This window comes from Hypanus sabinus, chromosome 14 (assembly GCF_030144855.1).
Source record: "Hypanus sabinus isolate sHypSab1 chromosome 14, sHypSab1.hap1, whole genome shotgun sequence".
Classification (NCBI taxonomy): Eukaryota; Metazoa; Chordata; class Chondrichthyes; order Myliobatiformes; family Dasyatidae; genus Hypanus; species Hypanus sabinus.
The window spans coordinates 51442621-51468708 of record NC_082719.1 but is presented as its reverse complement, the minus strand read 5'-3'; the positions used below and the strand labels follow the sequence as shown (position 1 = coordinate 51468708).

Here is a 26088-nt window from a genome sequence, read left to right as displayed (position 1 = left end):
AACCTGATTCTCTCAGTTCACCTGCATGTTGAAATCCCCCATAACTACTACGACATTACCTTTGTCACATGCCAATGTTAACTCCCTATTCAACTTGCACCCAATATCCATGCTACTGTTTGGTGGCCTATAGACAACACCCATTAGGGTCCTCTTGCCCTTACTGTTCCTCAATTCTATCCACACAGACTACACTTCTCCTGATCCTATGTTCCCCCCCCCCCCCCCCCACACACTTACAAAAGACTGAATCTCATTCCTCACCAACAGGGCCACCTCACCCCCTCTGCCCACATTTCTGTCCCTACAATAGCACGTATACCCTTGTATATTAATTTCCCAGGTATGATCCCCCTGCAGCCATGTCTTCATTATCCCAACAACATCATAGTTACCCATTCGCACCTGAGCTTCAAGCTCATCCGCCTTATTTCTGACACCATGCATTCAGATATAGGATTTTTAGCCCATTTCTCCTCTGTCTGTTTGAATCTCTGCCTATTGTGCTTAACCCAGCTCCCCGAACTCCCATCAGGCTATATGCCCCGAGAATTTTGTTGTCCTTCCTAAATTTACCTATTCTTTCTGCACATTTAACTCCATGTTCCGTCAGACGATCCCTCCGTACATGTGTCCTCCCTATCACTTGTTCCACCTCTCCTTTCTCTACTACACACTTAATATTCTGGAACGGTGTAGTCCCCTCCTGTCCTTTGTTCTTCATCTCGCTATCCTCTCTCTCATTCTGGATCCCCGCCCCCTGCAAATTTAGTTTAAACCGCCTGCCCCCCGCCCCCCCCCAAGAAGCACTAGCAAACTTCCGAGCAAGAATGTTAGTACCGCTCCAGTTCAGGTGTAGACGGTCCCTTCGGAACAGATCCCGCCTTCCCTGGAACAAAGCCCAATTATCTAAACATCTGAAACCCTTCCTCCTGCACCAACCTCTCAGCCACGTATTAATCTGTATAATCTTTCTGTTCCTTGCCTCACTCGCACGTGGCACAGGTAGTAATCCTGAGATTGTTACCCTGGAGGTCCTGCTCTTCAGCTTCGCACCTAACTCCCTGAACTCCCTACACAGGACCCCCTCACTCATCCTACCCACGTCGTTGGTCCCTACATGGACCACAACATCTGGATTCTTGCCCTCTCTCTCGAGAATAACCTGCACCCGATCTGAGATGTCTCGGACCCTGGCACCAGGGAAACAACATACCATCAGAGACTCCCGATCTTCCCCACAAAATCTCCTGTCTGCCCCCCTGACTATAGAATCCCCTATCACTACTGCTCTCTTCTCTTCCCTCCTCCCCTTCCTAGTCGAGGGTCCAGCCTCAGTGCCAGAGACAGGACCACTGCAACTTATTCCTGGTCGGTCATCCCTACCAACAGTATCCAAAACGGTATACTTATTGTTGATGGGAACGGCCACAGGGGTGCTCTGCTCTCTCTGTCTGCTCCCCCTGCCTCTCTGTAACAGTTACAGGTGCAGAGAGGTTATTGCTTAGTTTGTTGCATCATTTGCTTTTTAAGGTTATAGTAAGACTTGAATAATTCACTGGAAATCCTGATGGTTTTGCATCAGACTCATTGGGTTCTTTTCCCCTTGTATGGAAACATCTGGCTTTTTGAGTCCCTGCAGTCTACCACCTGAGATTTAGTTTTTGCAGTAAATCCTCAGTAATTGGTTTGACCTGCCAGGTCATAAAAGATTTGTGGAGCTGCAGGGATGGTGCAGGGCAACAATAATTGTGTGGCATGGACCAGGGGATCTGATCCAGTTAAATTTATACTCATCTGGACAATCGATGTAAAGCTAAAACTTTTTAAGTATTTAAAGCATTCATTGAGAAACAACATCTTCCTTGCAACCTCATTCCTGTTACCGACTGTCAGTTATGTTTTTTTAAATGATGTCCCAACCTTTCGGTTTCTCATCTCCCAAAACATTGTGATGGATCAGTTGGTGGCAAAAGTGCTGATGATTGCCAACTCATCAAATTTTGTTCTTAAGTGATGTGCCTTATTTTGAGTTTTTATCCAGTATTTGTAGATATTTTGTAATCAGTCATACTAAAATCATTGCAATAGGATTCCTTTGGTTAGTTTTGATTTATTTCTATTTTAGCTAAATTGCCAATAATTTATTACGAATGTGTGATCTACAATCTAGTCAAGGATGAATTGGAAATCCTTTAGTGATCTCAAATACTTTTGGGCTGTATAATATAATGAATACGATATGTGTACTTAATGAAGATATTGTAAGTGCTCTAATAAGGAAGGATGTTTTTTTGTAGCAATTTGTTGAGCTTTTTACCTGTGCAGAGATGTTTAAAAATTATTGATTAAATACATTTAAAAGATTTTTTAAAAGTGTACGTTCAACCATGTGCAATTTAAACTGAAAATTGAATAGCTGTGAAAATAAAGCCAAACGTATCAACGTAGATGGGGACTTGTCAATTATAAAGTTGTTCGTATTTGTTTTACTTTCAATATTTTTATGGATAATCTCTACATCTATTGAGTGATATGCATATTCATGGTATCAGTATTTGATTTCTGACCATTGCAACTTTTTGGTTTTTTTTTTAGAACAAAGATCCCAAAATGTCTCGGGTTGCACTGGAATCATTGTATAGATTGTTATGGGTTTATGTAATCAGAATTAAATGTGAAAGTAACACTGTAACACAAAGGTAGGTAAAGGTATGCAATTGTATGTTAGAAATATCAATTAATTGTTCTTAATGGTGCGATTCCTGAAAGACATTGAGAGGTGTCAGAAATTTGGCATGTGGAAAAATAGTTCTCTGAGGAACAGAACATTGTATGTGTACTGAAATTAAGGACATTAGGAACAAAACATAATTTCTTTGAGTAGTTTTAGAAGAGTTGGCCTGGAAGGAGGAATATTGGTTTAGAAATCTCAGTGATTGACCTATAGGCTATGTTTTCATATGTCTGCCATAAGAACTAAAACATATAATAAATTCAATCTCAAATTATTTTACAGCTTCACTTTCACAAGTGAATAGCTTAGAATATCCCAGTTTTAGAAAAAAATCACTTGTTATTTTGGTCATCTTGCCAACTATTGATTTGAAGAACAGCTTAGAAATTTGTTGGTCTTGTAAATCTTTTGTTGTCCTGCTAGCTCTGAGGAAAAACATGGTGAGGCCACTCAGCCTCTTAAGCTTGCTCCTCTCATAAGGCCATGTTTGGCTCTGACCTCAACGCCACGTTCTTTCGTATTCCCCATAACTTTATCTCCTTTATACCTGCTTAATTTATCTTTAAAATATTCAAAGACTTTCTTTCTAGAATGATGGTGAAAGCAGAATTCTAAAGGTTCATGTCTCCTGAAAAATAGATTTGCTTTATGTCTATTAAATGGGTAAACCCTTATTTTTTAAATGGTGATTACTAGTGAAAGATTTCCCCACAAGAAGAAGCAAGCAAACCACATGCACCCTGTTAAGACCATGAAGATCTTGTATGTTTCAATGTGGAAAACAGTCCTATATTGATATAGAAAACCTACAGCACGATACAGGCCCTTCGGCCCACAAAGTTGTGCCAAACATGTCCCTACCTTAGAAATTACTAGGCTTACCTATAGCCCTCTATTTTTCTAAGCTCCATATACCTATCCAAAAGTCTCTTAAAAGACCCTATCGTATCTGCCTCCACCACCGTTGCCAGCAGCCCATTCCACGCACTCCTCACTCTCTGCATAAAAAAAACTTACCCGGACATCTCCTCTGTACTACTCCAAGCACCTTAAACCTGTGCCCTCTTGTAGCAGCCATTTCAGCCCTGGGAAAAAGCCTCTAACTATCCACACAATATAGATTATAATAGATTAATTATTAGTAGTTTTCTGATTTGGAAGTGAGGTAGTTCACCACATAATCACTGACATATCCGCTTGTAAATGAGATACTTTGTGATTTCTGTGCACACCCCAAGTCCCAAAGTTATGGTTAGTTGTTCAGGGTTTTCCTGACTATATATTGAGGCTTCAGTATGCATACTTGCATTTGTTTCCCCATGACTTCAGAAACCTCATCAGTTTTGACAGCTTTGATGACTTGGATTAGCTGGCTGTTGGTTTAATTTCCAGATGCATATGGTTAGCTTTGTTCCACCTTCATTGGAAGCCAGTACTATTAATTTAGGGATGAACTTGTTGCCGTGCAGGTGCTTACCTGAGGCTGTTTCCTTCATGTGTTTCCGCTAGGGAAACCATCAGTTCAGAGAGAGTATTTCTTGCAGATTAATTTTGAACTAATTACTGAAATTGTTTTACTTGTGACACCTCCATTATTTTTGAACAGTAGAATTTCTTAGGTATGTTACATTAAATACTGCTTATAAATTACTTTTTACTTAGAATTTGTCTTACGGATTTTGTTTTTTATTTGTACACTACAGTTTTGTAAATTGTATCCATACCAGTGGTAATTATGTTTTAATCTACATTTTTCCACTTTCTTACTTTATAAACAGTCGCCTTTTAAGTATCGTATCAGCACTTTTCCCCAAAGGCTCCCGCAGTGTAGTCCCACGTGATACACCTCTGAACATATTTGTAAAGATCATCCAGTTTATTGCTCAGGTATGTTTTGCCATTAATATTCATAGTGTGCTTCTTTATTTTGTATTAAACAATCACACAGATGGAATTGGGAGGGTAGTGCTGACTATGTCTGCAAGTGATTTTCATTAGTTTACAATATGATCAATAATGCCAGTGTTGATTCAGCCAGAACTATTCAATTTTGGATAAATTAGCTAATACAATAGGAAATACCAAACCAAAGAGCAATGTTGTAGAAAGTTCTCAGGACAGCTTGTGAAACATAACCACTAATGACCTTCCCTCTATCAGGTTAGAAGTGGAATGTTTGCTGGTGATTGCAGAGATAATGAAGCATCCTATGTTTTTAGCAAAAAGACTAGGATGGTACTCAGGCCTGAAATGTAAGTGATAAGTGATGATTATGTTGCACATATCAACAAAGTGATAGTCTATAAAATTTGAGCACTTCCATGTAACATTAACATGTTAAATCTACCACCATCATTAAGATTCTCTGATTTTATATTTGTGTGGTTGTGCTGAAGTGCAAAGCGCATTTGAATGGCAGTGGTAGTAGACTCCTTAATAGGTAGTGATACAAGCAGTATCATAGAAGTGGTAAGTATAGTCGCCAAAAGGTGGAGAAATCTGATAGGTATAAGCTTCTGAAATTGGTCGGTTATAAATGCTGTTTCTAGAAATGTCAGCTGTAGACAGGAGGACCTACCTGCCCTGGCAGGAATAGGACTCGTGGTCGGCTAGGCAACTGGCTTTTGTGAATATCACATGCTCTCCTAATTTTAAGAATAATGTAGCATTGCACCTTGCAGTAGCAATTTGCTCAGAGATACTTCATTAATTCATTCCATCCATTTTGGGGAAATAAAAAAAGTGTTTGTTCAAAATTAATTCAATCTATTCAGTCAAACACCAACCAATCAAATTGCTGAAGAAAAATGCTCTCCTTTTAAATTCTTCCCATCGGCTCGTGGACATCAGCAAGTTAGACTGGCAGGAAGAATTTAAAAAGAAGACAGCTTTACAGAGGGGGCGCCAGGCTAGGAGGGCTTCAGCATTAACAGGTCAAGGTGAGGTCAGTTACTTATGAAGAATAGGAATAGGAAGTATGTCTATGAGGCTGGTGTTCTGTACTGGGTGTCAAATGTGGGATGTCCAGGAGACTCCCAGCCTCATGAATGGCCACATCTGCACCAGGTGCATCAAGCTACAGCTCTTTAGGGACTGGGTTAGGGAACTGGAGATGCAGCTCGATAACCTTTGTCCGGTCAAGGAAAGTGAGGAGGTGATGGATAAGAGCTATAGGCAGGTAATCACACTGTTGCCTAGGGAGACAGATAAGTGTTAACAGTCAGGGGAGGGAAGGGCAAGAGTCAGATACTGGAGAATACCCCTGTAGGGAGTTTGGAAAGAAGCTGAGAAGCAGGACCTCAAAGGTAGTAATCTTAGGATTGTAGCCTGTGCCACATGACAGTGAGTATAGGAATAGAGTGAGGTGGAGGATAGATGTGTGGCTGAAAGATTAGAGCAGGGGGTAGGGATTCAGATTTTTGCATCATTGGGACCTCTTTTGTGGCAGGCGTGCCCTGTACAATAAGGACGGGTTGCACTTGAATCTGAGTGGGACCAATATCCTGGCAGGAGGATTTGCTCAGGCTGCTGGGGAGAGTTTAAACTAGAATTGTTGGAGGGTGGGAACTGAAATGAAGAGACGGAGGAAGGGGCAGTTGACTCACAAATAGAGAAATCTTGTAGGCAGTGTGAGAGGCTGGATAAGCAGGTGATGGAGAAGGGATGCGCTCAGACTGATGTTTTGAGATGCGTCTATTTTAATGCAAGGAGTATCATGAACAAAGCGGATGAGGTTTGAGCGTGGATCCAGTACTATGATGTTGTGGCCATTACAGAGACTTCGATGGCTCAGGGACAAGAATAGCCACTTAGAGTGCAAGGCTTTAGATGTTTCAGAAAGGACAGGGAGGGGTGCAAAAGAGGTGAAGGCATGGCACTGCTGATCAGAGATAGTGTCACAGCTACAGAAAAGCAGGAAGTCATGGAGGGATTGTCTACTGAATCTCTGTGGGTGGAAGTTAGAAATGAATAAATCTACTGGGTGCTTATATGTAACTGGGACATCGAAAAGCAGGTAGGGAGGCAGATTCTAGGATGGTGCAATAATAACGGATGGGATTGTCATGTTGGGAGATTTTAGTTTCCTCAATATTGATTGGCATCTCCAAAGCAAGGGGTTTTAGATGGGGTGGAGTTTGTTAAGTGTGTTCAGGAAGATTTTCTGACACAATATGTAGATAAGTCTACAAAAGGAGAGGCTGTATTGATCTGGTATTGGGAAATGAACCTGGTCAGGCATCAGCTCTCAGTGGGAGAGCATTTTGAAGATAGTGATCACAATTCTATCTCCTTTACCATAGCATTGGAGGGGGATAGGAGCAGACAAGTTAGGAAAATATTTAATTGGAGTAAGGGGAAATATGATGCAATCAGGCAGGAACTTGGAAGCATAAGTTGGGAACAGATGTTCTCAGGGAAATGTACGGAAGAAATGTGACAAATGCTCAGGGGATATTTGTGTGGCGTTCTGCATAGATACAACGAGACAGGGAAAGGATGGTAGGGTACAGGAACCATGGTATACAAAGGCTGTTTAAACTCTACTCAAGAACAAATGAAAAGCTTATATAAAAGGTTCAAAAAACTAGGTAATGATAGAGATGTATAAAAATTATAAGGCTAGCAAAAAGGAGCTTAAGAAGGAAATTGGGAGAGCCAGAAGGGGCCTTGGTGAGCAGGATTAAGGAGACCCCAAGGCATTCTACAGGTATGTAAAGAGCAAGAGGATAAGACATGAAAGAATAGGACCAATCAAGTGTGACAGTGGAAAGTGTGGATGGAACTGGAGGAGGTAGCAGAGGTACTTAATCAATACTTTGCTTCAGTATTCACTACAGGGAAGGACATTGGCAATTGTAGGGATGACTTACAGCAGACAGAAAAGCTTAAGCATATAGACCTTATGAAAGAGGATGTGCTGGAGCTTCAAGTTGGACAAGTCACTGGGACTGGATGAGATATACCCCAGGCTACTCTGGAAGGCGAGGGAAGAGATTGCTGAACCTGTGGCAATAATTTTTGCATCATCAATGATTACAGGAGAGGTTCTGGAGGACTGCAGATTTGCAGATGTTGTTCCCTTTTTCAAGAAAGGGAGTAGAGATAGCCCAGGAAATTATAGATCAGTGAGTCTACTTCAGTGGTTGGTAAGTTGATGGAGAAGATCTTGACAGGCAGGATTTATGAACATTTGGAGAGGCATAGCATGATGAGGAATAGTCAGCATGGCTTTGTCAAAGGCAGGTCGTGCCTTACAAGCCTGACTGAATTTTTTGAGAATGTGACTAAAGACATTGATGAAGGTAGAGCAGTAGATGTAGTGTACATGGATTTCAGCAAGGCATTTGATAAGGTACCCCATGCAAGACTTATTGAGAAATTAAGGAGGCATGGGATCCAAGCGTTTCTTGCTTTGTGGATCCAGAATTGACTTGCCTAGAGAAGGGAAAGAGTGATTGCAGATGGGTCATATTCAGCATGGAGGTCAGTGACCAGTGGTGTGCTTCAGTGATCTGTTCTAGGACCCCTTCACTTTGTGATTTTTATAAATGACCTGGATGAGGAAGTGGAGGGATGGGGTAGTAAGTTTGCTGATGACACAAAGATTGGAGGTGTTGTGGATTGTGTGGAGGGCTGTCAGAGGTTACAGCAGGACATTGACAGGATGCAAAAGTGGGCTGATAAGTGGCAGATGGAGTTCAACCCAGATAGTGTGAGGTGGTTCATTTTGGTAGGTCAAATATGATGGCAGAATCTGGTATTAATGGTAAGACTCTTGGCAGTGTGGAGGATCAGAAGGATCTTGGAGTCCAAGTCCATAGGACACTCAAAGCTGCTGTGCAGGTTGACTGCGTGGTTCAGAAGGCTTACAGTGTATTGGCCTCGTCAACTGTGAGATTGAGTTCAAGAGCTGAGAGGTAATGTTACAGCTATATAGGACCCTGGTCAGACCCCACTTGCTTGGTTCTGGTCACCTCACTTTCGAAAGGTTATAGAAACTATAGAAAGGGTGCAGAGGAGATTAACGAGGATGTTGCCTGGATTTGGGAGCACTCCTTTTGATAATAGTTTGAGGGAACTTGGCCTTTTCTCCTCAGAGCAACAGAGGATGAGATGTGACCTGATAGAGGTGTATAAGATGATGAGAGGCATTGATCATGTGGATAGTCGGAGGCTTTTTCCCAGGGCTGAAATGGCTAGCACGAGAGTTTTAAGGTGCTTGGAAGTAGATACAGAGGAGATGTCAGGGTAAGTTTTTTTACAGAGAGAGTGGTGAGTGTGTGGAATGGGCTGCCAGCAACAGTGTTGGAGGCGGTACAATAAAGTCTTTTAAGAGACTCTTGGATAGGTACATGGAGCTTAGAAAAATAGAGGGCCATGATTAACCTTGGATAATTTCTAAAGTAAGTTCAGCACAGCATTGTGGGCTGAATGGCCTGTATTGTGCTGTAGGTTTTCTATGTTCTATTTTTGCCCCATTAAGTATCTTCAGCATCCACTTGTAATAATATGATTTTACTTTAAGAAATTAATTTTAGCAGAGATACTTGGTAAATATCAGGCAAAAATTTTCAGTTATTAATTTCATTTGTGAGAAACATCAATTTGCTGTGGGTACTGCTTTGCAAACAATGTAATTTAGGCTTCATTGGAACAATCAATAATTTACTAACTGCTTTTAAAACTTGTATATTTTCAAAAATTAGCATGTTCTGTCTATCCTGAGGAATACCAAAAATTTATTAGACTAGTCTCATAAATACTCTGGGTACAAGACCAGGTCAGAGTCAAGGGATTCTTTACTGATATAATCTTTTCTCTGACTTTTCAAAACCACTCTATCATCAGTCAACTATAAGTTAGGAGAATAATGTATTATGTTCCTAATTGCTATTTCAAAGCACTCAGCTGTTTAAGAATTATGTAACACACTAAGGTGCTATGCTACATAATTAAAATTATGGGAGTATCTGATATTCACGAATGCTTGTTGCATGGCCCGCCATTAGACCCAGTCCTACCAGTGCAGGTAGGTCCTCCAGTTTACAGCTGTCATCTCTGGAACATGTACCTGTTACTGCCAGCTCCAGAAGCTCAAGTTAAGAGAACTCCAATCAGAGTAAAACAGTCTAATTGAATGACACCTGAGCAACAATGACTCTACCATCAGTGCATTGTGATTTTTGTGTGCCATGCAAAACCACCTAGACATGAGAGAACTCTGAGGGTTCCAAAGATAAAAACAGAAAGCAGCTGGCCAATTTCTCACTTCAATATCTCTCACTGTCATGCTTTTAAAATTTATCATTGATTCTTGCTGGGTCATAATTCTGAAAATCTCTTTCTAGCAGCATTATGTTTTTGTTTTCAGCATGTTAAAATAGACTAATGGGGTCAGATATAACTACTAGCCTATGAGAGCAAAACTCACGACCTATTAAAGGAATTTAAAATATACTGTACAATTTTTGATATTTATGAATCTTGCAAAATCAATTAAGCTACATTAAGTACCACCTTTTTGTTTGGCAAGTATTAAGTCATCATCAAGGAGCATACAAGGCAAAATATCCTCCTTTAATTACCTGTTGCAAGTAAAAAAAATACTCTACCTTTTCGGCATTTGCTTTTATTGTGCTGCTCCTAGGAAATGTAACTCAACTGGTTTTTATATCTTGTACTTTTTCAATTTTTATTATGATCAATGCTTACTTAAGATTCTTACTCTTTCATTTTAAATATTGTTGATCTTGTGCAACTGTTGACACGTTGTTATGTGGTTGCCCACCTGGTGATTTATTAGATTGTCATTTCCAGTGACCTTATGGAACCATGCTTCTCTTTCTCTTTCTTTGTCATTTACGTGCTGTCCCGCTGTGACATTACCTCCATATGAGTGCTGATAATCCTCACTATTGTGACATGCCCTATTTTCATTATTAACATTAGAGGAGAGGTACAGGAGCCTAAAGAGGCACACTCACCACTTTAGGAACAGATTCTTCTCTGCTGCTCAATTTCTAAACAGTCCATAAATCCGCGAACACTGCCTCAGTATTCTTCTTTTGGACTATCTATTTATTTATTGTTTTATTTGATTTCTTATTGTAACTTATAGTAATTTTTATGTACTGCACTGCTGCTACAAAACCACACATTTATGACAAGTGTCAATGATAATAAACCTGATTTTGGTCACATTTAAACTTGACCGTCATGTTTTGTGACTTCTCTGTTATCTCTGCATTCATACTATCAGTTCATTTCCAGACCTGCATTATATACATTTCTTCCTTGGTAAACATAGGGAAGCCTTCAGATCTATTCACTCTTTACTGATGCTAATGGACACTGGACCCTCAGTGCGTCATATGTTCAATTTAAAAATTGTTATTTAGGGCCATGTTTCTGGCATCCTGTGGCCCTACAAGCTCCCAGTGCCATCAGAGCTCTTAATGCAACCTATGGAAATTATGTCTGAAGTCAACAATGTCACCCATACCTTGGAGGGAAGAATAGTTAGAAAGTCAATATTCTGAGCAGTAATGATTAGGCATTAGTAAAGTTAAGCACTTGCAGACTGCAGGGACTAAAACAAGAACAGGTGCTTCTAGAAAACAAATGGCTGCAAATGATCCAGAAGTAAATATTGCTGATGTTAAAAAATGAAGGTACTGTTAAATATTCTGTTGGTGGTGCCGGGAATGGAGTTTTGATACTGTGTACAAATTCCTTTCATATTCTACATAAAGTAACGATAAACTGTGAGGTTGAAAATAGAGGTGAAAAAATGCATTTGAAAAAGTTACTGATACGTATTTACAGTAGTGGTCAAATTTATGTCTAGCCATTAAAATTCTAGTGCATAATTTATGGGAAACCTTGATTGAAAAAATGCCTCAAATGTAGAATTCATCTTCACACTAAAACTGGCTTAAGTGCATTTAAATAATTACTTGGGAAAGAGAAAAGGGAGGGACTGCTGTGCAGCATATTCACAGGCATGTTCCCTGGTAGTGACTTGCAAATTTCTGCCTTGTAATTACTAAGCAACTACTAAATGATGAGCATTGAATATAAATTTCAAGTGTACACCTTTTTTGAAATTTACTGGATTTCTTTGTTTTAACAATAGGAGCGGCTTGATTTTGCAATGAAAGAAATTATATTTGACCTGCTTTGTGTTGGAAAACCATCAAAAACATTTACCATTAACCCAGAGGTGAGCTTTGAATTAACTAATTAACATAATTATTCTGCATTGATATTTGAGAAGCCCAATAACTAGGTTTCATGTGTCTAACCAAGATGAATCTTATGCATGTGTAAAACTTTAAATGACAATAAACTACAAAGATGTTTAATGATCTTTTTAATGACAACCTTTAAGTAGAGAAGATGGTGGAAAATCTTAGTTTATAGGATATATATTTTTTAATCTCTGAAAGCTACAAAGTTAATTTTGGTTTTAATAAGTTTAACTTTAATTTGCTCAGTACTGTGTGAAAGTAATCTGGTAAAGTGAAATTTTATAGAATTACTATATAGTGCATTGAGCTGTTGGGATCTTTCCGAAAAGTGAAAGAAAGCAACTTAGAACACTTGCCTAATATGTTTTAAAATTTTCAGGATACCACAACTTTTAATATTATGCTCTTCAATTTTCTGTATGTCTTAACCTAATAAGCATGTAAAATTGACAAATTGCTTAAAGTTTCTTCCAACGATATAAATTGAACTTAGTAGTTTACAACGTAGTGATATTTAAACATCAAAATCTAGAAACGTCTTTCAAATCAATGAGTAGTGTCTGCTGTTCTCTCAGATAAATGGAAATGATTTCATGGTACTTTGAGAAAAATATCTAGTTGGTATCATAATATTTTTGTACAGAATAATCAAATACTTGTGACAATTATTTGCTCTAATTCTCTCACATTGTGCCAGTATTTATCCAAATGGTGATGTAGACTAAAGCTAAAACTAGTATTAACATTAAAATCATCTTGAAATAGGAAATTGTAATTCAGCTATTCTGACCAATTTTTTAAAAGTTTTTCCATTTACTGGTTAAAAATCTATCTTAGTTTTTCATGGATAGATATCCACATTTTCAAAATGCCTAATAACTATTTTAATGTACATTAGGTATTATATTATGTTCCATTCTAAGCAATTTGTGATCATATGGTAATAATTGGACTTCCGGTTGCCTGGGGTATGATTGTGTGTGAATTTGTCACAACTGGAAGAACTCAAAGTTTATTTTTTTTTTTGCAGAGGATGAACATAGGGTTGAGAGCATTTCTAGTTATTGCAGATAGTTTGCAACAAAAAGATGGGGAACCTCCAATGCCAACAACGGGAGTTGTTCTTCCATCAGGTAGTACGCTGCGAGTAAAGAAGATCTTTTTGAACAAAACCCTCACAGATGAAGAAGCCAAAGTGATAGGTTGGTTTTTATACTTAAAGGTTATTTTTGCATATATAGTCTTTATTTTTGAACACCATTTATTTGACTTCAGTATCAAAATAATGTGATACTTTCAGAGGAGTAATTATTTGTATTTTTACCCAAGTGATTTAGCTTTCCTACAGGTTCAAGATGATTGCTGAATATTATCCCATGTTCTTACAGTCAGTTTATGTCATTTAATTGTCCAGTTTTAAATAGTGAAACCGCAAATTGAACAGTTCTTTTTCACTGTACAATTGTCGTGGATGGTAAAATACTCCATTAAATTTTTTCCAGGATGAGGGTGGTTGTACAACCAAACAATAGCAAAGATGGGTAGCGGGGTTGAGTCCTGCTAGTTTTATCAGTGAAATGCACATTGAATCATCTGAGTAAGCACAAAAGATTATGGATTGTAAATCTTAGTTAAACTCAAAACTCATGTTTTAGAGAACTTTTACACTTGGAAAGAAGTCACCTTGCTTTGAATAATCCCCTCCCATAAATCTTTACCTTTTGCCAGGTCAAAACAAGTATATATCTTGAACGTTTGTGCAATGTCTTCATATTACACTGTATTGTAACTAGGGGAAACAAGATTTAGATTTGAAAATCATCACGTTGAAATTACCTTTCCACTTTATTAATGAATACATTTCTGGTCTTGGAAGCACAGATAGTCAAGGAATAATAGAAACATGCAGAGAAGCTGGCTTTTCTGCCCAACCTCAAGCTTGCTAATCCTATTTGTCTGTATTAGACTCATATCTTCTGTTGCATTTCTTATCCAAGTACCGATTGAAATGCCTTTTAAATGCTGTAATTGAATCTGCCTGTGCATCTCCTGTAGCAGCTTGTTCCGGGTATTTGGTCAGCTGAAGTCACACGTTCTGGATAATTTTCAGTTATATTTCTTGGAGAAACTGTTGATTAATTTTACATTGAAATATTCTTTGGGGCTAAATAAGAAGAGTAGTGGTATAGGGGAGGAAATTTATGTCACAGACAACTGGAACATAAACAAAGTTGATTGGGTGAAAGAAAAGATATAGAATTAATTACATTAGCTGAACGTTTTAGTTCATATTTTCAAATTGCACAAGAAAAAATGCTATATCGAGATTAATTTGTAATTTAATAGTTTACTTATATTGTTTCCTTGTTTTTATTCATAACTAGAAAACGGAAGTGTATTAACTATGCCAACGTCTTTCCCTTTTAGGAATGTCATTTTATCACCCCCAAGTGAGGAAAGCTCTTGATAGCATTCTTAGACACTTGGACAAGGAAGTGGGAAGATCTATGAGCATGACTAATGTACAGATGTCCAACAAGGAGCCTGAAGATATGATCACGTAAGAAACAAATATGTAAAAAAAATTTTTTAAATGGTTGACAGCCTTTTGAGAAATATCAATACAGATAATAACCAACATGCTTTGTAGTGATGTTTTAGCATTGCCGGGTTTTCATTTTTTCTGTTTTAAAAAGATTGTCAGTGAGAGTAATTAAAGAATGCAACACTGAAGGGGCATCTTTTGTCATCCTATCTATTTTCTTTTGTGTAGCATTATTGGGTGAATAACCCTCCTGCTTTTAGTTTGTATGTCTGTAAATGTTTTCATCTACTTTTCCAATTTCCTTTCAAAAGATGCCATTTAATCTCTACGATTCCTTCAGATTTATCCCCTTAAAAATACAGGATTTTTGCCTACCATGCTTTCCGTTTATTTCCTCTATCCAAACCTTCCCCATAGAAAATCGAATTGAACTCCAGAATTTTTTCTTGCAAGAGGTTTTGAGTATGAGGAAAGAAGACTCTGGAATATTGAGTTTGGTCTTCCTACCGAAGGGTGCAAATATTAGGGAGTGAAAGTGATTGGATTGATTCTTGAGCCCTGTTACGTGAAGAGGTGTTAGCAAAGGCTTGTTGTCTCTTTACGTTAGCTCATGAAAGCTGCACACACTGTCAGCATGTGGCAGAGTTGACGTTTGCCCTGGGTATAATGTTAGAACTCGTGCCACAGTTTCAAAATCAGGAGGTAATCTGTTTTATAAACATTCAGCATAATTTTCTTGCTTTTGCACCCAGTTGCCTCTCATAGTAAAACCAAGGATCCCATATGCTTACCTTATCTGCCAACATCAGAGATTATGAGCATATTCTCACTACATTGTCTCTGCACCTACTTTTAAAACATTTTGTAAATATCACCATTATTGCGTCACTTTTAAATTTTTGCTTTTAGATTCAGTAAAGCAAACTTCCAATTTAAGAAAATGCTGGCACATTTCCCTCAGATAAGGGGCTCAAACCTGCTCACAATACTCCATATGTGATCTGACCAAAGCCTTATAAAACCTCAGCATTATATCTTTGTTTTTATACTCTGTGCTCTTGAAATAAATGCTAACATTGCATTTGTCTTCCTTGTTACCAACTCAACCGGCAAGTTAATCTTTAGGGAATCATGTATTAGGAATCCATAGTCCCATTTTACATCCAATTTCTGAATTTACTCCCATTTAGAAATCAACTTATGCCTTTATTACTTCTGTTAGTTCAAGTTCCAGTTTGTCATTCAACCATACACATGTATACAGTCAAATAAAACAGCATTCAACTGTGGCCAAGGTGCAAAATGCAATAGTAACAGTTGCACACAACACATGCCTCTACCTTGGTGAAGCCTGGCAGTAACTTTTAGACACCACCTCTTACCTAACCCTTGAAGAGGACCCCATTCTGGACCACCAGGCCATCGTCTCTGACACCATCACTAACCTCATCAACTCTGGAGAACTCCCTTCCACAGCCACCAAGCTCATAGTTCCCTTGCCCGGCCCTGCTTGCTCCTATACACTTCTATCCTATTCAAGTTTGCCTTACCGCTCTCCACTTCTTTCTCAATAAAACAACCGACCAGTTCCACTCCATCACTACCCTCCTCTGTTAGGCAGGACTGGTCCTCACCTATAACAATTTTTCCTTTGACTCCTCCTACTTTCTCAGACTCGAGGGGTAGCCATGAGCCCTAGCTGTACCTGCCCTTACATTGGCTACATAGAACAGTCCATGTTCCAAGATGTTCTCCTTCACAGAACAGGATTGGTTTTCCTCCACTATTGATGCTGCCCTCACCTGCATCTTCTCCATTTCCCAGATATCTGTGCTCACCCCATGAGCCTCTGCACCTAACACGTAATCTTCTGCAAGGTCTAGCATCTCCAAAGGGATCCTACCACCAAACACGTCTTTACCTCTTGCCCACTCTCCGCTTTCAGCAGGAATCGCTCCCTCCATGATACACTTGTCCAATCATCCCTCCTAGATTACCCCTGCAAGATGCCCAATGCTACATCTCCTCACTCACCTCCATTCAGGGCCCCAAACAATCCTTTCAGATGAGGCAACACTTCATCTGCAAATCTTCTCTCATTGTCAATTGTATCTGTTGCTCCCAATGTGGCCTCCTCTCCATTGGTGAGATTCACCGTAAGTTGGGGTACTACTTTGTCGATCACTTCTGCTCCATCCACCTAATGTGGAACTTCCCAGTGGCCAAATATTTTAATTCCGATTCCTGTTCCAATTCTGACATATCAGTCCATGCCCTCCTCTTGTGCCATGATGAAGCCACCATCAGGTTGGAGGAGGAATATCTTGTATTCCATCTGGGTAGCCTCTAACCTGATGGCATGAATATTGACATCTCCTAGTTTAAAAAAAAATTCCCTTCCTCCTCTCCTCTTCTATTCCCTGCTCTGGCCTCTTGCCTCTTCTCACCTAGCACCTCCCCCGATGCCCCTCCTTCCCTTTCTCCTATGGTCCACTCTCCTTTATTATCAGATTCCTTCCTCTCTAGCTCTTTACCTTTCCCACCTACTTGGCTTTGTCTATTACCTTATAGCTATCTTCCCCTTTCCTTTCCAGTCCTGAAAAAGGGTGTCGGCCCAAAACCTTGACTATTTGTTCATTTCTATTGATGCTGCCTGACCTGCTGAGTTCCTCCAGCATTTTGTGTGTGTTGCAAAGAACATACAGCACATATATACAATGTTAGTATTAATTTTGAGAGAACTGGATGAAGAAGTAGAAGTGTTGTCAGAGGTTACAGCAGGACATCGATAGGATGCAAAACTAGGCTGAGAAGTGGCAGATGGAGTTCAACCCAGATAAGTGTGAAGTGGTTCATTTTGGTAGGTCAAATATGATGGCAGAATCTAGTATTAATGCTAAGCAGGGTGGAGGATCCGAGGGATCTTGGTGTCCAAGTCCATAGGACACTCAAAACTGCTGCACAGGTTGACTGTGTGGTGCAGAAGGAATTTGGTGTATTGGTCCTCATCAACTGTGAGATTAAGTTCAAGAGCCGAGAGGTAATGTTACAACTATGTAGGATCCTAGTCAGGCCCCACTTGGAGTACTGTGCTCAGTTCTGGTCACCTCAGTATAAGAAGGATGTGGGTACTATAGAGAGAGAGAGAGAGTGCAGAGGAGATTTACAAGGATGTTGCCTGGATTGGAGGGCGTACCTTATGAGAATAGGTTGAGTGAACTTGGCCTTTTCTCCTTAGAGCGACGTAGATAAGATGATGAGAGGCATTGATCATGTGGATAGCCAGAGGCTTTTTCCCAGGGCTGAAAGGCTAACACAAGGGGACATAGTTTTAAGGTGCTTGGAAATAGGTACTGAAGGGATGTCAGGGGTAAGATTTACACATAGAGAATGGTGGGTGTGTGGAATGCACTGCCAGTGGCGGTGGTGGAAGCGGATACAATAGGGTCTTTTCAGAGCCTCTTAGATGGATACACAGAGCTTAGCAAAATAGAGGGCTATACGCTAGGGAGATTCTGGTCAGTTTCTAGAGTAGGTTACATGGTCAGCACAACATTGTGGGCTGAAGAGCCTGTAATGTGCTGTAGATTTCTATGTTTTACGTTCTATGACTAGAATATAAGAACAAGGATGTGATGCTGAGGCTTTATAATAGATTGGCCAGACCACACTTGGAGTATTATGATCAGCTTTGGTCCCCTTAAAAAAAAGATGTGCTGATGGTGGCGAGGATCCATAGAGGGTTCATAAAAATGATTCCAGAAATGAAAAGGATTAATGTATGAGGAGCATTTGAAGGCTCTGCTCCTGTACTCACTGGAGTTTAGAAGAAGGAGGGAGGATCTTATTGAAACATATTGAATATTGAAAGGTGTGGATAGAGTGGAAGTAGGGAGGATGTTTACTACAGTAAGTGAGTCTACAACCAGAGGGCACAGTATCAGAATAGAGGGGCATCCATTTAGAATAGAGTTGAGGAGGAATTTCTTTAGCCAGAGGGTGGTGAATATCTGGATTTCATTGTCACATGTGGCTGTAAAGGCCAAGTCATTGACTACATTTAAAGTGAATATTGATATGTTCTAGTCAAGGAATCAAAAGTCATGGGGAGAAGGCAGGAGAAGTAGTTGAGGGATAATAAATCAGCCATGGCAGATTCCATGGGATGATTGTCCTGACTCTGCTGTTATGGTCTTATATCGTTATGATTGCAGAAAAACATATGGCCACAAAAAATAGCCCAAGTCTCTTGAGTGCCATGGCCTGGAGACTGATAGTGAATGGGATGTTATCCTGGCACATGTTGCAAGAAGAAGCACGCAGCTGTTCCTCATTATGCGCTGGACCAGCCATAGCTGAACGCAATCCAGCTCGTCCTCCACTGATCACACACTGGAGAGCAGCTCCCCAGCGCAGCACAGACTTCAGCATGCCTGCTGCACCTCTGCTCTCTCCCACACCACTTCCACTGTCTCCTCTCCTGGGCGGCTACAACAGGCAATGCCACAGAATGAGAGCTTCACCCACGCAACAACCCTGGGCACACAACTCCCCCGTCATCCGGTCTCATCAGGACCCGATGAACTTGACTTGCAGCACTCTACGTTATCAATGTCCAACAGGGCTTTGTGATCACAAGAAAAACATCGGCATGACAATCATTTGCGCCATTTGTTGGATCCTGCACTGCCTCTAAATCTGCCTTCTCTGGATGTCTTTACAGACTGCAATACGGTACACAACAAGTCCATGCTGAGTTGCACTGCTGTCCAGCAACCTGCTAGTGGGGTAGATCTGCAGTACTTGGTTCTCTTAATAGCTAGCAGTGACTTGCAATCATAAGAAAGATATAAAAGACAAACAATTACACTATTGGTTGGACCTGGAGAGGCAACTGCGACCAAGCATGCCACCATCTTAATGGAATGCTAATGTGAATGATCATACACTTCCCTATGCTATACTCCTAATCTACCCAAGTCATCCTGCTGACTGCTGCTTCCTCAACACTTCCCACCCCTCCACCAATCCGGAATCGTACACAAAGTTGGCCACAAAACCATTAATTCTTTCATCAAACTTATTAGCATAGTGAACAACACTGACCCCTGAAGAGCACCACTGTTCTCCGAAACTATTTTCCCACTGTTTGTCTTTTGCGTCACCCAATCTTCTATTCATGCTTTTTTTTTACCATGATACCATAGACTTTTTATCTTGTTCAAACAGTCTCATATGCAGCACCTTGTCAATGGCCTGAAAATCCAAGTAAACAACATCCACTGACACTCCTTTGTCTATCTTGCCTGTTGTTTCCTCAAAGAATTCCAACAGATTTGTCACACTAAATTTCCCCTTAAGGAAACCATGCTAACTTTGGTCTACTTCATCATGCACCTCCAAGTACCCTGAAACCTCATTCTCAATAATAGACTCCAATATATTCCCAACCACTGAAGTCAGTCAAACTGGCCTATAATTTCCTGATTTTGTTCCTCCAAAACCATTCTAGTGATTCTTGAAAGGTCTCTGCCAATGTTTCTGCAATCTCTTCTGCTATCTCTTTCAGAACTCTGCGGTGTAATCCATCTGGTCCAAGTGACTTATCTACCTATCAGCTTCCCAGATATTAATATTCTTACCAGATTTAAAGTATTTCACATTATTTGATTGCGTTGCAATTAAATAAATCATTTGTTACTATGACTTTGATTAGTTATGCCCATGTTTTGTTTTCTTGTGTCTTCAGTGCCACATAGAAGTTATTTTCAAATTAGATGCTTTCTTTCTGTATAGATCAATTGAGGATTTTCACTTTTATCACATTATCTTCTGTGTCAGTAATGCGTCTGACTTATGCAGAAATGCATCCTTAATCCCATTTGCTATGTTTTAAAATCCTTTGTTTTCATGCATCTTTCTTCCTGTGGAGTAAACAATTCAACTTAAAATTCCATCTTAATTTATTTTCTAGATTCCTAAGTAAGGCGACTTCTGATATTTCTAAAAGAAATTGCTAAGATGAACTTTGCTAGTCTTTTTTTTATTACAGTCATGAAAACAATTATCCAACATCAATGTGAAATGAAATCAAGTCAAATTTCATTAATACTTCCTGACATTGGAAATTACTGATGCCTAGAAACCTCTATAACACAGCAGTTTAGTCTATTAATAGTTGTTTTAGGATAAGCTAGCTAAAAAATGACTGACTGAAATAATTACATTTAATTTTTTTCTTCTTTCCTGATCTAATTCTTTATGTTTAAGTATGACTCTTGGAAGTTACAGTGACTAACCATTTCAATGTTTTTGTTTTAATAGGGGAGAAAGAAAGCCTAAGATTGACCTTTTCCGTACTTGTGTGGCTGCTATTCCTAGGCTCATTCCAGATGGCATGAGCAGGGCAGAACTTGTTGAACTTCTGGCAAGGTGACAAATTTATATTAATATAAAAATAAAATGTTATGAAGTTGGGTTAACAAATTTCAGGTCACATGCTGGTGATAATAAATCTGATTCTGAGATTTTGACAACATAAACATGTTCTAATACGTGAAACATTGCTGTTCTCTAAGCTAAGTTTTTCAGTACATATAAAGCTTAAATTGTATCCTGTGCATGAGAATGTATTTTGGCTGTATGGGGGGAAAAAATTCTTGCGTTTGCCAGGACTTTGATAATTTGATTATTTGTATCAGTCAGTTATCTTACATTGAATGGACCTGGTTGACTTACAAGATTATAAAGCTGTCTCTTTTAAAATTGAAAGCTGAAAATACCAATTTAGATTTTATTATGAAGTTCTTTATACTGTATCAATTACTCTTCCCTACTATCTACAAATGCTGTTGGGGTGGTACGACGGCAACACGGTTAGCGCAGTGCTTTACAATACCGGGTTCAACTCTCACTGCTGTCTATAGGAGTTTGTACATTAGCCCATGACTGCATGGGTTTCCTCCAGGTGCTGCAGTTTCCATACACATTCCAAAGAAGTACCGGTTAGTAGGTTAATTGGTCAATTGGGTGTAATTGTAAGGTATGGACTCGGACTGGAAGGGCTGTTTCCTTTTAAAAATAAAAAGCGCAAAGTATTACTGAGTTTCTGTTTTCATTTGCTAACCCTTTGCAACTTGTGCATTTTTAAATTACGGAGGGGAATAGACAGTGCACTAGAAATGTATTACTGGTAATTAGGCATCTTTTTCTTTAAATAAATAGACTCACCATACACATGGATGAAGAACTTCGTGGTCTGGCATTCACTACCCTACAGGCTTTAATGGTTGACTTTCCTGACTGGAGGGAGGATGTTCTTTCGGGGTTTGTGTCATTCATTGTCCGAGAAGTAAATGATGTCCATCCAACGCTCCTTGATAACTCTGTCAAGATGCTAGTACAGTTAATAAATCATTGGAAACAAGCAGTTCAATCTCACGTGAAAGGTCATGATCTGCAGGTAATGACTAAAATGTGATTTGAATAAACAATCTGTAACTCCTCTGTGGTGTTCAATTGCCAACTCATTTTGTAATTTCATGCTTCTGCCTTACTCACATTTATTGTTATCCACAGCGTGCTGTTCCCAATGGAGCTGCCCACACACTTCCACTGGAACGGAGCCCTTATTCCTCTGTCTTCCATGCAGTGGAGGGTTTTGCTTTAGTGGTTCTCTGCAGCTGTCGGCCAGCCACTAGGAGACTAGCTGTCAACGTTCTCAGAGAAATTAGAAGTTTGTTCACAGCTTTAGGTCTTTCAAAGGTCAGTGCCACAATTTGTTAAATTTTATTATTAGAAGTTGTATTGATGTTCATATGACCTCCTCCTGTATTACCCTATCAAGCTATTCTACAATTCTGTGCTGTTCACTTGTCAACTGATTCAAAAATGTTGATTAGTCATCTTAATATAAAAATCTATGCATGTTGCCATGTAGATCAAGCATAATGTTGAATCTAAAGATATTCCTTCAGAAATTGCTCTGCACTGAAACAATTCAATCTGTTGTTGTTCTTTGGTCCTGTAATTGTCTTAGAATTATGTGACATGGAACAGAACAGCCCAAGATGTCACAGCTAGACAATCTTGAAACAAACCTGCTATCATGTGCATAATACAGTATATCGGCATTAAATCCTTATTTAGCTTTTCTTTGCAAATTCCACTGAATTGCAATGGATCTATGACTTTGCTTCTCTTAAGTATTCAGTGCCTTAACAATCTCATCTCTTAAGAAATATTTTAGTCTTCCACTTGCATAATTGTTATTTTACATTGACCATACATATCAACCTTTCCCTATTAACCTTTGTTTTAAGAAAAAGGTTTCTTCACTTTCAACAGTTCAGTTAGTATACATTTGAAGGATATCAGATTAATTACAAGTGAGAAATTTTAGTCAAAGTAATGCAATAGCATGTATGATAACAGGTGAAAAAGGTTGAATTTTCAAAATTTTAATATAATAAGTTTGTTGCAGAAATACATGTGCCTGCTTTAAGAATGATGCAGTTGTCTGGGATTCAGCTAAGAGCTTTATTGGTTAATTGCATGGTAGTACTGCAATTAGCATAATGCTTTAGAACACCAGCTATAAGATTGTGGTTCAATTCTCACTGCTGTCTATAAGGAGTTTTTATATTTTACCTATGATCACTTGGGTTTCCTACATTCTAAAGGTGTACAGGTGGGCATGCTATGTTGCCACTGGAAGCATGGCAACACGTGGGCTGCCTACAGCACATTCTCAATGCAAATGACGCATTTTTCTCTACCATTCAATGTACACGTGCAGATAATGCTAAACATTTTTTTTGTTCCACTTACTTCTCATGCAAAATGCACGTTGAATTACATTTATGCAATGGGAGGCCAATGGAACTGACAATGCCTCTGAATGTTGAAGCACTTTCGCTGGGACAAAGTAATTAATTTGGATGGTTGAAAGCTTCTGAGGCTGGAAAATCCAGGCACCCTAGATTAGTGTTGTGAGGGCTCTCTGCGTACATGAATACCCCAATTATTCAGAGAGAAGAAATATGGATATGACCATGTTTAATTTTCAAGTCAGGAAGCTAACTGGATCTCTATCATAAAAAGGAAAATAACTTAGCTAGAAGTGTCTGCTGCCAATTAACATACCCATTGTCTTTGTCTGATGCATAGAGAACATCTTGTCAGTTTACAAACGATCTCTCCAGCAGCCAACTTCTGGCTGTAGTTCAGTACTCTGTCAGCAATACCCCTTTCAGGTGAGGAAATACTTCATCCTCAAATCTGTGATAGATCTCACTGATCCTATAATGGTCTACATCCACTTTTGATCCTGTATATTGGAGCCTCCTTATCAGGTGGTAATGCAACCTGTCAGAATGCTCTCCACCATACATCTGTAAAAATCCTTAGTGACATCCTAAATCTCTTCAAATTCCTAATGGTGGAGATCCACTGGTGTGCTTTGCTTGTGATTGCATCCATATGTTGGGCTAAAGATAGATTCTCTTGAGATTTTGATGCCCAGAAATATGAAGTGGCTCATCCTTTCCACTGCTGACCCCTCAATGAAACAGATGTGTGTCCTCTCAATTTCCCCTTCCTGAAGTCCACAATCAATTCCTTGGTCTTACTAACATTGAGTGCAAGGTGGTTGTTGCAACATCATGCAAACAGCTGATCTATCTCACTCTTGTACGCCTCATCACCATCTGTGATTCTGCCAACAGTGGTGTCATCGGCAAACTTACAGATGCTGTTTGAGCTGTGCCAAGCCATATAGATGTGATGGTAGAGAGAATAAAGGAGTGAGCTAAGCACACATCCTTGAGGTGTGCCTGTGTTGATTGTCAGCAAGGAGAAGATGTTATTACCAATCTGTTATTAGCACTTATACATAAATTTATTAAATGCTTTGTGTATTTTATTCAGTTGGCAACATAATTTTTTGTTGCATTTTTGCCAATTGTCAAGGCATACTGCATGTTCCTCAACTGAATTCATAATCTGTTTGGCACATTGTGCAGCAACAAATGTAATTTTTCTCTCTCCCTCCCCCTCCCACTCCCCTCTCCGTCCCCCTCCCCCTCCCCCTCTCCTTTTCCTTCTCCCCCTCCCCCTCCCTCACAGGGTGATGAAGAGCTGGCAATTGATGTTATGGATCGATTAAGCCCTTCCATCTTGGAAAGCTTTATCCACCTCACTGGAGCAGACCAGGTAGAGTAGTGAGATGGAACTGATTGATACTTTTTGGCCTGAAATCTGTTGTTTGTTAACAGTTTTGAGCACACTATAAGTATGTTTTATGAACCTAGTTTGTTATCCAGAGATTTTTTTTTAGTGTTCATTTTTGTCCTGTTCTGAGGTACTGGATACATCTATAAATATAAATAAGCAACCACCCTCCCCACTGCATTCCTAAAGTCGGAATAGAAATTAAGTAATATGTTTCTTATGTGATAGCCCTATATTTTAGCTGTAGAGTTCTTGATGAAGGCCATATTAATAATACAGTGGTTTTATATAGTAATAATACAGTAATACGACCAGTACACAAATTTGGTGTTTCTCACCAAGGCATTAAGAGATATTATTCTGTATCTCCTGCCCCTTTCCTTATCAGATGAATTCACGTTAATGATTCACTACATTGTATCTGTATTCCTGATATTACTGATTTTCTGTGTATTTGAGTTACTGGTTGATTCAAAGTGATTGTTCTTCAATGACACTCCCTTCCAAAAGTGCAGCTAGACACCATGTAAACAAAGTATCACACTCATAAGTGATGTCTGTCCCAACTAAATCATTGATGATATGGAGAATTATTGTGCAAGGTACTTAAAAACAGCTGTTCTTGATGTAATTGTATCCTGACGGAGGATATGATGATATGCATGTTGAAAGAAATCTTTCATCCTGTTTAATGGTTGTTTTTTATCTTGAGCTGTTATATACAACTTTGTATTAATATAATTTCCTTTGGTGTTGTTTATACAAAGCAGTTCTAATTTTAAAATACTTTTTCTTAAATCAGACGAACTTGCTGTTTTGTCCCAGTGGGATAGACCTCCAGACTCTGGCAGAATGGAGTTCCTCTCCCATCAGTCATCAGTTTGATGTGGTCAGTCCTTCACACATTTGGATATTTGCACATGTGACACAGGGTCTGGACCCTTGGGTTATCAGCTTATCAAGCTTCCTCAAGCAAGAAAATTTGCCCAAACATTGTCCCTCAGCACTGAGTTTTGCATGGATGTATTCATATACTCGTCTACAGATGCTTTCTCCACAAGTAGATATAAAGTGAGTCCTTCTGCTCTAATTGTAACCACTGCCTTGGTCTCTTCTCAGTTAAACACAATTTATCCTTTTCCTTCTTTATTAGCATTTTAAACTAACTAAAGAATGTGAGTAGTATTTGTATATTTCTTCTGGCTTGATTTCTTTCTACATCAGTTACATGAAAATATTAATCTCATCAAAACTTAGATTTGTTAACCTACTTGTAAAATTTTAAGTGATTGAAATGCTCAAGGATTTGTGTTTTCCATTTTATC

At 39.2% G+C, this 26088-nt stretch overlaps 1 protein-coding gene across 10 annotated transcripts in view; it reads left to right on the top strand.

Moving 5' to 3' along the window:
* Window positions 1–26088, top strand: part of fryl (furry homolog, like) — a 346929-nt gene that overhangs the window by 169863 nt on the left and 150978 nt on the right. For all 10 annotated transcript variants that reach the window (XR_009515656.1, XM_059989161.1, XM_059989159.1 and 7 more), the window contains 10 exons: window positions 2599–2702; window positions 4516–4624; window positions 11874–11960; window positions 13019–13190; window positions 14416–14548; window positions 20858–20965; window positions 21758–21995; window positions 22112–22297; window positions 24659–24745; window positions 25566–25834. Coding sequence is in view for 9 of the 10 variants with exons in the window: in XM_059989161.1 (XP_059845144.1) it covers window positions 2599–2702; window positions 4516–4624; window positions 11874–11960; window positions 13019–13190; window positions 14416–14548; window positions 20858–20965; window positions 21758–21995; window positions 22112–22297; window positions 24659–24745; window positions 25566–25834 (1493 nt within the window). In the remaining variant the exon portion in view is untranslated. The remainder of the gene's footprint in view (window positions 1–2598; window positions 2703–4515; window positions 4625–11873; window positions 11961–13018; window positions 13191–14415; window positions 14549–20857; window positions 20966–21757; window positions 21996–22111; window positions 22298–24658; window positions 24746–25565; window positions 25835–26088) is intronic.